The sequence below is a fragment of the Rhododendron vialii genome, chromosome 12a (assembly GCF_030253575.1).
Source record: "Rhododendron vialii isolate Sample 1 chromosome 12a, ASM3025357v1".
Taxonomy (NCBI): Eukaryota; Viridiplantae; Streptophyta; class Magnoliopsida; order Ericales; family Ericaceae; genus Rhododendron; species Rhododendron vialii.
This window is the reverse complement of record NC_080568.1, coordinates 31283493-31297440: the sequence shown is the minus strand read 5'-3', so window position 1 is coordinate 31297440 and position 13948 is coordinate 31283493. Positions and strand designations below refer to the sequence as shown.

The 13948-nt window shown below is 37.4% G+C and overlaps 1 protein-coding gene across 3 annotated transcripts; it reads left to right on the top strand.

Annotated features, from left to right (window-relative positions):
- Positions 1-3098: 3098 nt before the first annotated feature.
- On the top strand, positions 3099-12209 carry LOC131312046 (putative glucose-6-phosphate 1-epimerase). Of its 3 annotated transcripts, none has more exons than XR_009195693.1 (9): positions 3099-3489; positions 5735-5809; positions 6231-6287; positions 6383-6543; positions 6870-7010; positions 8417-8519; positions 8608-8707; positions 10110-10382; positions 11879-12209. XR_009195693.1 is itself a non-coding variant. In XM_058339759.1 (9 exons), exons 1-8 carry the CDS (start codon positions 3397-3399, stop codon positions 10325-10327), a joined length of 948 nt encoding a protein of 315 aa, XP_058195742.1. In that variant the 5' UTR covers positions 3099-3396; the 3' UTR covers positions 10328-10363; positions 11879-12209. The 3 variants fall into 3 exon arrangements, 2 of the variants coding, with proteins under 2 accessions (XP_058195742.1, XP_058195743.1); XM_058339759.1 differs by having other exon boundaries at positions 10110-10363; XM_058339760.1 differs by lacking the exon at positions 5735-5809 and having other exon boundaries at positions 3314-3489; positions 10110-10363.
- The last annotated feature ends 1739 nt before the right edge of the window (positions 12210-13948 follow it).

Genomic DNA, 13948 nt, shown 5'->3' with positions numbered 1-13948 from the left:
AAGTTTGATGGTCCACGAGAACAAATATGATTCGATTAACCTGTTTTTTTCATGAATTTTATACACATCGAGGTCTACAAAATTGAATTGATCAAATTTGAGTCATGAGATTATGGTGGGTCACATTTTGTGTCACATGAGGGTCGTGTTACAGGTCCTCAGATGAGTGAGGATCCTTTCTAGTATTCGTTGTGTAGGTTACCTTTTGTTTTTGGTGAATATTGTATAGGTTACATTACGTTACACATTTGCAATATTTAGGCATTTGGCATCCACTTCATGCTCAACTTTGCCTTGAGATAAAAATCCTCATCCATCAATCTTGGGTTAGTTTTTTTATTTTTTGGTTTTTTGAACGGTAATCTTGGGCTAGGTGACGCTTCATTATTCTTGAGCAAAAACTTGTCCATATGCTACGTAAAACTTGTATTCTTGCTTATTATTATGGTGGGATTTGTAACATGGTTTACGAACTTCTGGACTCAAAATATTTAGCTAGTATATACACAATAAAGCGGCCCATGTGGAAGTTGGAACCCATACCATTGAACTTGAGATGCAATATGTAAATTTTGTAATGGGTTGGCAGAGGTGTAGTCCGGAATATAAATCACTGGGAGCACTATAAAAATAAAAACTCCGGTGATAGTCAACTCTTGACAACATTCCGCCGACTAATCGTCGGCGTGTTCGACAGTAGTTTGCGTGTTGGTTGTTACATCATGAGAAACAAAGGAGAGTTTTCAGGTTTTGAAGAACTATTTTGTTCACCTATGCACCCAAACGCTGGGTGAACTAAACATTACTCACTATTTGTACTGGGTGAAAATTATTCACTTTTCGGAAAATTCACCCAAGATTTTTACTTCGATGATCAGAGACATTGATTTTGTGGGGCTTATTTTTGTAAGGGCAAATTATAGTTACCCCCCTCTAACTATGCCTCGCGTACATTTACCCCCTCTAACTTCCTTTTTTGGCACTTAACCCCCTCGAACTAACGGAAATTCAAACGGTCATAACTTCAAACGGTCATAACTTTTTCGTCCAAAGTCAAAAATATGCAAATTATATATCGATTTCGAGGTCTTGAAGTCAGCTTTCTAATGACACCAAAATCACATCACAATTCAAAGCACACAGAAAGTTATGATCAAAACGGTCTTTCTGTCTACCAGCCCTTACTCTTTTGATCATAACTTTCTGTGTGCTTTGAATCGTGATGTGATTTTAGTGTCATTAGACAGCTGACTTCAAGATCTCGAAATCGATATATAATTTGCATATTTTTGACTTTGGACGAAAAAGTTATGACCGTTTGAAGTTATGACCGTTTGAATTTCCGTTAGTTTGAGGGGGTTAAGTGCCAAAAAAAGAAGTTAGAGGGGGGAAAGTGTACGCGAGGCATAGTTAGAGGGGGGTAACAATAATTTGCCCTTTTTGTAAAATTCAAGCAAATCATTCTTATTTTGTTAAGTATTTGATTGAATAGCATGTGTTGCTTTAAGTTTTTCGTAAAACTTTATTTTTTTTGACAAACAAGCTCAATGCATTATATTAAGACACAAAAACAACTAAAACTAACATTTTTTTTTAAAAATGCAGTGGGGCCCGTGCCCTGGTGGCTCTACTGCTCTAGTGTGGCACTGCCACTGCGGATTGGGGCCCACGGTATTTGATTTTAGTGATTATAGTACTCCATATGAAAGATAAAAAACAGAACCAGTATTATTTATTTTCTAAGAAAGTTAATAGATCTCAATAGCGAGTAATGAAGGTGACCGACCAACTGACTATAATAATAGGTTAAATTTTTATTTTTATTTTTATTTTTATATATTTTGTCATACAACATACACTAGCGGGAATTACCGGAGTGTTAAGACTTAGGATATTAGTCAACAGGGGATTTATAAGGTATCTATATTCCTGAACTCCAAACCTGCTTTCCATGAGACTCGGATGCAGTTCACCAATAAAGAGAGAAATGTGACAATCAACTTGACAAATTTGTTTTCTCGTAATGATAGGCTAGATTAGAGTACCAAAATTGGGTTATTGGAAAAAACGAACTATGATACGTATATATGAGGAAAGTCGTCGATAGTGATGGAAAAGATTCATGTGCTAAAAAATGTGAGAGCTTCTTTCACGAAAAACAATTTCGCAAGGCTACTAGTTGAGAAAATTGACGATTCTGATTTGCAAAGATGAAACTCATTGACTATAGTGTTTATATAAAAATAACGTATGCACAATAAAAACGACGATCATCCTGTTTTCAACTATGCGAATGGCACCAGATAATGTCAAATGTAATGAAAAGAAATCTATCTTTTCTCTCTCCTTCTAATTGATTGTCGACAATGCTCGTGACGATGAATATGATGGAGGACATCGACATTACTTAATTGTCAATACCGATTATGTTTTACAACTTAACATAACCGTGTGTTTATATATTCTAGAAATCTGTTGACTATTAATTTTAATAACATATGATGACATTGGTTAGCACGCACAAAGCATCTACCCGACATTCTTATAATATGGGCACGTATATACCATAATCACATGCATTCTTGTTACGGTCCCTGATCAAGATTGAGATTGATTTTCACATTTCATTCTGAACAAAGAAACTTGTATATATATATAGCCTATAAAAAAACAAAGACACTTGAATAACAAAATCCAGTCAAGTTATCGATAAAAATTTGTTTTTTGCATTGTATGATTCCAATTGTGTGTTAATTTTTTAGTTGGATGCAATTAATCACACATATTGCATTCTTTTCTGCTATGTCATGTAAATCTCTTCGTTCTAATATTGTAAAATAATTTCAAGAAACGACATAATGGTTTTAGTACTATCTTTTTCTTAACTTTTTCTTAGATGAAGTTGGATCCAAACAACATTTTACTAGTGTACAATTATGACATTGGTGTAAAAGTATATTATCGGGTTTGAGATTTATTCGATCATTAATTTTTATAGTAATTTTATTCAAGGCGTGCAGAAGTTATCCGACATTCGGTAGTTTAAAAAAAAAAGGTTGGCTATAAAGTACTTAGTGTTGAAGTTTAGAAGTCATAGTTATTGTTAGGAAATCATAAATAGACGAAATAAAGACAATTTGCGCGAATTATCCAAATCGTATTAGAAACACCCAAAAGTCCCCACACGAATTTCCTTATTTTTTCCCGATCGTCCGTCCCCACCCCATCGAATCCCAACCCATATAAACACAGCTTTCAGTTTCACAGAAGAGAGAGAGAGAGAGAGAGGGAGAGAGTGAGTGAGTGAGTGAGATGCTGTATTGCTGTGTTAAGAATTGGGATTTGTGAAGAACCTTTTTATTGTTTTGGGCATAAAGGGATCTGTGAGGCGATGCGATGACGACCGAAACGGTATTCGTGCAGCTCTGTAAGGGCATTAATGGCCTCGACAAGGTGGTCTTGAGGGAGGTTCGTGGCAGTTCTGCTGAGGTATGTACAAAAATGTAGTTAGATATGCATACCCATATGATCTCGTGGTGATTTGGAGCTTTTAAAATCCTGTAGTTGTTTTTTGTATGGAATTTTAGCCATCTGAGTTGAAGAAGTTGATGGGGTTTTTCGTGACGATGAGATGGAATGATGGATTGTGTGAAGGCACGATTTTGAATCCACTTTTACTTCATTATGGACTAATCTCCAATTTTGGATACCATTTTACTTTATTAGGATTACTTTTACTCGGATATTTTTACCCATGTGATCTGATGCTGTTAGAGTTTTCAAATTTCGTTGTTTTCAGTATGGAATTTTAGCAATCTGATTTGCAGAAGTTGATGGGTTTTTTGCGACGACTAGATAGATTGTGTGAGGATACGATTTTGAATTGCAACAATTTTACTTTAAATTTTGTTTGCTCAGCAACAATTTTACTTTATAAAGACTAGTTATACTTGGATATAAATATATCCATATGATATTATGATCTAAAGCTGGATTGGAGTTTCAGGACTCTGTTGTCGTTTTTTGTATGGGATTTTAGCTCGGGTGAATTTTATGGGTTTTTTTAATGATGAATAAATTGTGCGGACATACAATTTTGTATCCACTTTTATTGTGGACTCATTTAACTTATATATATATATATATATGTGTGTGTGTATATATATATGTGTATATATATACTCCCTCCGTCCCAAATTGGATGTCAATTTTTGATATCTGTGCCAATTTCAATTACTTATATCTTTCAATATGGATCTCAAATATATGCAATATGGATCTTGTTTGATAGTTCTTGATTAGTTCTATTATACAAAGTTTTCAAACTCATGAAAAATATTATAGATTGAAAGATATAAGCGATGAAAAATGACACGAGTTTCAAAAATTGTCATCCATTTTGGGACGGAGGGAGTATATTTTATGGATATTTGGCAATCTGATTTGCGGAAGTTGATGGGTTTTATGTGGGATGAAGTGTGTGTGATACAACTTTGAAACCACTTCTACTTTGTTATGGACTAACTTTACTTTGATATACATACCCATGTGATCATATGCTGTTGGAGTTTTGAAATTCTGTTGTTTTTTGTATGGAATTTTAGTAAATACTCTATGATTTACAGAATTTGATAGTATTTTTTTTCTGACAACAAGTTAACTTGTGTGCAGATACAATTTTGAGTCCACTTTTACTAAAGGATGGACTACGGGGCATTTGTAGCTCACCCTATTTTTGAATCGGTGTTAGGAATCTAATTTAAGTCCAGAATTGAAATATTGCATTATTTGCATGAGCTGTTAAGAGATGGATCATTTAAGCATGTCTTGAGTATGTGATACTTTCTTGATTATTGCACATTACAGAGTCTGCAATTCTATTTCTATTTGCACCTTGGATGAGGCAGCTCATGTGGCAACTGTGGATGGGGATTTCATGTTTTTGTGTTCCTGATTTTACACTTGGTTTTCCTTTGGGCCATAAGATGATCAATTTTCCTCTGCTTTAGACATTTTTTTTTTCTTTTTGTGGTAAGAAAACAAATTGAGTGCCAAGATATCTTTCAGAGTGAACTAAGTAAAGGACCTCGCAAGAAATCCTACAAAAGTGTAGATCAACCAGAAGTGCTGCCCAACAAATCTATTGGCACGTCATGCCTTTTTGAAACTCCTTCCACTTGTGGAACTTATATTTACATATCCCCAATGGAATAAATGAGAACTGATTATAATCACTTCGACTTGGGTGTTATTGATGATGTGATGAAAATCCACCAGACTATGTACGATCTCTATTTGAAGTCCGCTTGAAGGAAAGAGTGCTTGAATTAAAAATCTAAAACACCAACTGTTTCTGGCTCATTCATTATGGTTTTTTTGTGGGCTAGTATGAACTGATGCATGTCTTTTGCTGCCCTACAATGCTGATCAAGCAAATTTTTTGCATTTCTACTATGTAGTTACAACTTTCTTATGAACGTTATAAATGCTAATTCAGGTTCTTCAATTGACAAAGAGGTTTAACTTTAGCCACATCAGGTGAATGTGTCCAATCGAGTATGGAATTACCCCAAAACTATGTCGTATGAGTCATCCATCTACTTGTTCTATTTCAGATTATGTTTCCAGGTTCATGTCAATGAAGGCATCTTTTGTATTTGATAGATTAGCATGGTTTCAAACTTTGAAAAATTTATATTGGAATTTTACCGCATCTGTACTTTTTCTTGAATAGGTGTATCTGTACGGAGGTCAAGTTACATCATGGAAGAATGATCACGGAGAAGAGTTGCTGTTTGTTAGTAGTAAGGTACCATATTTCAGTGGTAATCTTCGTAAAATTATGGCTTTAGAACCTCCAACATCGAAGTCTTAGTTTGAGATGATTCTTCGTAAGTGGGTGAGGTAGCTTAAATGTAAAGAAAGCAAACATGGCATATTTTTTCAATTTTCATGGCAGTGTTGGTGATAAATATTGCTTAAATGGGTGGGTCTTTATTTCGTTTTCCAAGTGATTGGATTGTTTCCCCTTTCTTCTCTGTAAGTCTAGTCCATTTCACAGCATTTGAACTGGCCCTTGCTTTATGTGGGGTTATGTCCCTTTTTGCTGCAGTTGTCTTTCCTGATTGAAAAGATTAGTTGTTTTGCCCCCATGATTGAAAAGAATAAGTATAACCTTTCTTCAGATCTATTTTATTTTTCCTATCAAACATGCTTTTGGTTCATTGCAGGCTCCTTTCAAGCCTCCAAAGGCCATACGTGGAGGCATTCCGATCTGTTTTCCTCAAGTATGTTCAAGCCATCCAATCTTCCTCCCGCTTTTTCTCTCTTTCCTTTTTCATACATTCCATCTCTGAGAAGGGATTACTCTCCTCCATTGCAGTTTGGAAGCCATGGTCTTCTAGAACAACATGGATTTGCAAGAAACAGGTTTTGGAGTATTGATCCTGATCCTCCTCCTTTTCCAACAACTAGCTCCAATAAAGCTTTTGTTGATTTAATACTTAAGCACTCTGAAGAAGATACAAAGATATGGCCTCACAGGTGCAAAACTCAAATTTGATAACATGTTTAATTCGATCCCATATTCCGCGCAACATCCTTTGCAAAGGCATTTAGGTTGAGTTATTTGAGCTTCGTGGTTTTGCCCTTGCGTAAAACTTCTGTGAGGTAAAAGTATTAAGTCCGATATTTTTTCTGTGGCTACTTTTTTAATTTACAGATTCAGTATTAGCTGTGTATATCTTGATATGCACATGCTTGTTTGAAATTTTTGGGGGTTCTCTTGTTGTTTATGAATCAGTTAAATATCACACTCTATGGTCTATTGTATATGGATGGATTAATCTTTAGTATCTGGTGATTTGCAGATATGAATTTCGCCTAAGGGTTACCCTGGGACCTGGAGGAGATCTGATGTTGACATCCCGCATTAGAAATACGAACACTGATGGAAAGGCATTCACTTTCACATTTGCCTATCACAACTATTTCTCTGTTTCTGATATCAGGTTATATATTCGCTTCTCTTTTTGAGCATCTATGTTTTTTAGGCTGTCAGTGCGGGAGGCAAACTGTTGTCTAACCCTCATAGGATTTTGTATTGGCCAGAAAATACTTGGTACACAGCACTTTTGAAGATTCCCCTCATCCTACTGCTGACCTGAGTGGGCTATAATTATGCTTTGATATATGATGATTTTGAAGTCGTTTTTATGATCTCCATGTCTGTTAGCGCTGACTTGATATAAGCACACCTTCTAAGGGACTGCAATCTGCATCCTTGTTAATCATTTAACAAGCAAGTATGAGTATGACCATCATTTAACAGGCAAGTATGAGCTTTGAATGTGGCTATTATTTTTACCATAGGAGGGGCTATGGTGAAAAATGGCATGAGCCGTTAGAGTATGGTGGGGCTATAGTGAAAAATGGCATGGGTTGTTGGAGTGAAATGCAATAACAGAGTAACTGGGAGTGCATAGAGAAACCTTGCAACAAATTTAGGGAAACAAAGGGAAAACATAATACATTGGAAATTGAATCAAACCCTTGCCAAAAGAACTTGCAAGTGTAGGGAAAAGCATGGGAAACAACCACCAAAACTGTTATATGTGTACGTCAAATGTTTTGCCTCTGATTTTTCAGTAAATAGTGGTTTTTGAACTATGGAGACGTAAGAACAGAATATATACATGAACTGCAAGCAGGGAGGTTTTCTCAGTGCTAAGATCATCCCATTTCTGGGCTGCAAGTTTTTAATGGCCTTGTGTTTATGGGCTTTGACTATGGTGATTTTGGAGGGGGCCATCTTATATTATGGTTTTCCGTATGTAGTTCCAACGCATTTCAAAATATATATATAGAGTAATTTTCAGGTCCACTCGCCCGGATTTTCTTATGGTCCGGATTTTTCATTTCCCGATCGATTTGCGATGATCCGAGCCTCTCAATGTGTTCAGAACGTGATTTTAAGGGTACTCGTAAGAAATCAGCAAAAAAAATGATCGGGAAGGGCTTGATCCGAGCAGTTTTTTACTTAACCGTTCAATAAAAAACTGTTCGGATCAAGCCCTTCCCGATCATTTTTTTTGCTGATTTCTCGCGGGTACCCTTAAAATCACGTTCTGATCACTTTGAGCGGCTCGGATCATCGAAATTCGATCGGGAAATGCGAGGTCCGGACGATCCGGACCATAAGGCGTCCGGACCTGAAAAGAACTCTATATATATATAGTTCCAACTATGATTTCGGCTTCTTCTCCCTCTGCATTTCTACTCCCTTCGTACTCCTGCAGTTTCAACTGTTCAAGTTCTTTCGTAGATGATATATCTAAAATCTGCCTGTCCAGGAAGCTAAATTTTGCAGGACTTTATGCTCATACTGAACCTTACGCTAGATTTTGGTTGTGATCAGTGAGGTGCGCATTGAAGGTTTGGAGACAATGGATTTTCTAGATAACCTGCAGGATAGACAGAGATTTACTGAACAAGGGGATGCGATTACGTTTGAATCAGAAGTTAGTATTCTTCTTGAATCAAAGGTGGGTCTTTATTTCCTTTTTGATTTGTTATTTTACTGATATTTGGTGCTTTTTGGTGGAAAAGGTGGACAAAGTATATTTCAGTACACCCACCAAAATTGCCATTCTGGATCATGAGAAGAAGAGAACATTTGTGTTACGCAAGGATGGACTCCCTGATGCTGGTGAGACTTTTATAATGTTGCTTCATCATGCTTTGGCGTTTACCATTTTTTCCATTTATGTTGACAAGCTACATTATCAGTGTATTAAAGTTATTTTATAGGAACAATAGGATAAGTATAAAAGAGTAAATGTGCTACTAGCATGTATGTCTTTTGTGAGTAGACTGTAGAACTTAACAATCTGGCCTGCACTTCATATGGTGTCTTGTTATGCCAACTATTGAAACCTTGTTTTCTTTCCATAAAAAGGTGCAAGTTGTACCTTTGAAGTGTTATGGATTAACTATCAACACTTCATATCTTGTTATTGTTTTATTTTTGTCAAGAAGGTCAACCTGGAATGAATACGCTGGACTCTATTTTCTTGATATCATTGGCTCTCTTCTTCTCTTGTTCGATAGAGAACAAAGCTGTCTTCCGTTGTAACAGTTAGTAGTCAAGTAATTAAAAGTTAACTTCCTATCATGCGGATGGTTTAAGTTCAAATTAACTGCTAATGCAGTATAGAATGACGGTTACTGATGGACTCCTTGTTTAATTTCATGGATTTATTCATTCATGTGGGTATTGTTTATCAACTTTGAAGTTAGAATATTTTTTGTCGAGTTACTGTTACCGTATTAAATAAGTCAGATTATTGAGCCCCTTCAGCTGCCATGTTGCATCTGATTAGTACGGATCTGATCTTGTTCTTTTTATATAAGTCTTGAGAATGTTCAAACCTTGCAGACCTTATTGGAATTCAGGGTTGATGTTGAATCTGATATTGACATATTGTGGTTGGTCATAAGGAGCGTAAATATGAAGAATAGTTCTTTAATGAGAGAGGTTATATCAACGCCGCCTCTGTATAGCTTCCTTAAAATCCCCTCAATGATTTGACAAATCACATGCCCTTGGCTATATTTTCACTTTGTATGGGCTTTGATACCAATTGTAACGACCCGCCCCAACTGACCTGCTAACCATTCGCCTAACCACGTGGCTCAAAAGGTTAACCTCAAGTTATCAGTAGCTAGAGGGCCTTTACTTATATTCCATTTTACATTTCCTTGGTGTCCCAATGTGGGACTCCTTGCCCGGTATGGGCTTTCACAATCTCCCCACCTTAGGGTGCAACGTCCTCGTTGCATTGGCCTAGCAACCTTCCCCCTAGCGGTCATGGTGTGACACTTAGTTCTGTACAGCACAATCAATGTGCTCGTACCAAAATCCAGAGATGGCCCCCACCATGTAGACCAGGGTTGTTCTCTGATCTTCTTTTTTTTCCAAGTTGAACATGAATGAAAGTTTGCAATTTGGCTGACCCTCTTGTTTTCCCTTGATCAATCAGTTTGACACAGATAATTCGAATGACACTTGTTTGTTACGAGTCTTGTCACATCTGTACTTCTTTCTGCAGTGGTTTGGAATCCTTGGGATAAGAAGGCAAAGGCAATCCCTGATCTTGGGGATGACGAGTACAAACACATGCTATGCGTTGAGGCTGCAGCTGTGGAAAAGCCCATCACCTTGAAACCTGGTGAGGAGTGGAAAGGCAGGCAGGAGATATCTGCTGTTCCTTCCAGTTATTTTAGTGGACAACTTGATCCAAAAAAGGTTCTTCAAAGCAGCAGCTGAAATGCATCCTCTGTTCTGGTGCCTATCTATGTACAGGTACTTCACTGAGCAACATGTAATACCTCATACATCTGCCATCTTTACCTACATCTGTGGTTTACTCCATTCAGCAATCATCATTTAACATGGAGAATGTGCATATGCATTCTCTCTCTCACACACACGGGCGCATGCACGAGACATGCACAAGTGCATGCATATTCTATGTGATTCAATTTTTTCCAAGGTGAATGAGGTGTATACCTTAGAAATTTGCATCATACCTGGGTAAAGGTTTTTAATATTTACACCTCCCTCCCTCATTGTGACAAGATGTCACGTTCCACCAACAAGTATTAGTATTACGCAAAATGTCTTTGCCAATCTGTGTTTTGAGTGGAGCTCTGGAGGAGACAGGTTCTTGCTTAGGATGAGGAAGTTGGTCTTCTGGTGAGACTTCTTTGTCTTATGGAAGGGCATATCCTTAAAGGCTGGGAGTTGAAGTTTTGGAGTGACATTTACTGTGGGAATCTTAGGCTTGAACTGGAGTTTCAGACATGGTTTCTGATTGCAGTGGATAGGGAAGTGGCTGTGGAGGACTACAAGGTTAAAGTTTTTCTTTTGAATGGAGTGACATCAGGCATTTGGAATGTTTCTTTTAGAAGATATCTACAACATTGGAATAGTTGGCTGGTCAATTAGAAAGACTATCTAGGGTGAGACACATTAGGCAAAGGCAGGATGTGTTGGAGTGGAAGGCAGCAAAGTAGGTCTTTTTGATGTAAGTCCTTTTTTAGGGGCTCTGTTGGAAGAAAGCGACAAAAGTGCGGTTGCTAGCTTCATTTAGCATTTATGGCTTATTCTGGGGAAGGAAATTGAAGGTCTTTTTGACGGTATAGAGGAGCCTATATTATAATTGTCTATAGGGATGGGATGGGAAGGCGAATCCTTCCTTGGACCTGTTTTTGGACTTTGTAGTGTCTCTTGAACAAGCTTATTGCTGCGTGGTATAGACTTTGGTGGGTTTTCTCTTTCTTTTGTTATTGCAAATTTGTTCATACATGCTAGAAAAACAATAAATATTTTCCATACGAAATTCCTGAAATGAGAGCACTATTGGTGCAAAATATTTACTTTGATGGTGGTATAGGTTGGTGAGTTGCCTCAAACCCTGAAGATTACATTAACAGGAAATAGTATACATTAGTTGGTTTGATTCCCATTTTTGTTACAGCAGTCAATTTGAACTCAAGGAATATCTAAATTTTGAGAACGAAGGAATAAACAATTGGCAAGGGGATACCAGGATTAGGTCCTAGGTTCGTTTCTCATCGTGGGGTCCCATTCCCCACTACTTGGGAGAGTTTATATTAGGTTTCTCGCATGTACTAAAAAAAGAAGAAAGAAAAGGAATATTGAATTCTCATTTATTCATCCTAGTCCTATGGATATACCGTGTGTGTATATACTTTATATATCTGTATGTATTTGATATCTGCATCTCTTTCCATGTCTTTGTTTCTGGGTAGAAGGGATTTCGTCTTTGGACAGCTGAGATTGTATCTTTTGCAGGTACTCTTTATTTCATTCTAGGTCTGGTGCTTCATGGTGAATTCTTGCCAGGATTTTAGTTTGAAGGCAGATTCATTCGCGGAATTGCCAATTATGCATTATTTTGGAGCAATATTTTGGCAGTGGGAAGAAAAATTGAAAGAAGTTAGCAACCAGTGAGTCTGGAACTTCTTTCTGCATAAGTATATTTTTTTCTTCCTTTTTGTTACTTTTCCCAGCAATGCCATCTTTGGTGGATTGACTCTTCATATATCGATGTCATTTTAAATGTGATAGCTACCGTCAAATACCCAGCAATGAATTGATATACATATAAATCTTTACACTGTGATGGATTGTTTTTACATCTTTCGTGTTCCTTGAAAGTTTGCTTGCTTATATATCTGAATACGGGACCTAACGATTTTCGGTTTGTCACGTGAACGGGAGTGGGTGATTCCTTGCCTCTCAATCTTTTATGGGATAAATTTGGAATTCACTTGAATAGATGGGGTTGGCAATGGGGTAGGGTTTGGGCAGGATAAATTTGGAATTCACTTGAATAGATAGGGTTGGCAATGGGGTAGGGTTTGGGCAGGTTTCGCTCATCCTGTTCCCAATCTCCAAATATGTCACTATTTCTCAATCCCGTCCCAAGTTTTACTGGAGAATGGTTTTGACCTCATCCCATCCCCGCGCTAGACGGGTAATTTATTTTCGCGCTTTATAAATTTTCGCACTTTATATCTATACTTCAATTCGTCTATTCCATTGTCTTTCTTGTATTTCGCAAAAGCACCCTAAATTTTCTGTGATACATCCTAAATTTTCTAATTAAAGTGTTACTAATTTGTATACTTATCCTGAATTCCCTAGTCTGTGACCCTAAAATATTTTGATTGGAATATAACCAATATCGGGATAGCTAAGGAGCAGGTAATGAGGCGGGATTCCAAATTCATCCCCAAACTTGAAAAAAAATCCCGCCAAATTCATCCCCAAACTTGAAAAAAAAAAATGTTCGGGGAACTGCCTCGGGTAGGGTTAAGCGGAATGGTTAAATTGACATCCCTACTTACAGATTACAATATGTATTTCGTCAATACATTTACAAAACTCAAACTAAATCATTTTGTGTGTGTATACACACGCAACAAACCCACTTTGTCCTAACCGGGGAGGTGGGGAATGGGATGCTATGATGAGACTTGATACCAGAACCTTATCTCTCCTTATCAATATAAGGGGAGCGCATTATTACTTGGGCAATCCTTTTTTCTCCTAACCGAATCAATTGTTTTAGTTCTATAAGTTTGATCTCTTATATGTGTTTAAGAGCGTCGTCATACTCCTCCTAGTTAACGATTACTTAGTGGAGGTGGTAAGTGGAATTATTCTCTTACCCTTCTGTGTTTAAAAAAAAAAAAATTGATCTCTTGTGATGCTTTTCTAATCTAATGTTAAACAAAGACATAAACAAAAGAGGGAATAAGCAATGTGGTGGGGTTTTCTCGAGCTAGAAAAATCATACCCGAGCACGTGCGATACACGTGGAAACGGTAAGAACACCATGTGAGGGTGCATCGTAGAGGATAATAGTTGGACATTATGAAGCCCGGAAGCACCACGAGGGGTGCAAACGAAACGGTACACAAGGCAGCACAGCAGCCCCGCGAGAGGGGGAGCGTAAGGCCGAGCAAGGTCATCAAAGGACGATAGTAAGTAACGGATCTTAACATGATTGCCGAGCAAAAGGTACGATCGCGAGGTATTGACCCAATCTGAAATATTCAAGAATGGGCTCCTTTGATAGGGGCGGATCCCACGAATATGAGAACGATATATTCTGCCATAATGGGTAGAAATAGAGCTCTAGTATGGAACGAATTCCATATAAAAGGGTTCCTAATGAGAATAGAACTTTGGCTTATTGGGGGAAAGAAATCCCAGAAAGGCTAGGGTTTCCTATACGAAATAGGAAACCCAGGGCAATGATGGTACTTGGATAGCAACTTGCACAAAGTCTATAAATACTAGATAAACCTAATGGGAAAGGTATGCTTTGTGCAATTATGATATTATTGTCTTCCT

What these genes read in the sequence shown, in the direction of transcription:
- LOC131312046 (XM_058339759.1), top strand. Translation starts at nt 3,397, where the DNA reads ATGACGACCGAAACGGTATTCGTGCAGCTCTGTAAGGGCATTAATGGC. An exon ending in TGCTGTTTGTTAGTAGTAAG is followed by an intron (nt 5,810 to 6,230) that starts GTACCATATTTC and finishes GGTTCATTGCAG; the next exon opens with GCTCCTTTCAAGCCTCCAAA. An exon ending in ACAAAGATATGGCCTCACAG is followed by an intron (nt 6,544 to 6,869) that starts GTGCAAAACTCA and finishes GGTGATTTGCAG; the next exon opens with ATATGAATTTCGCCTAAGGG.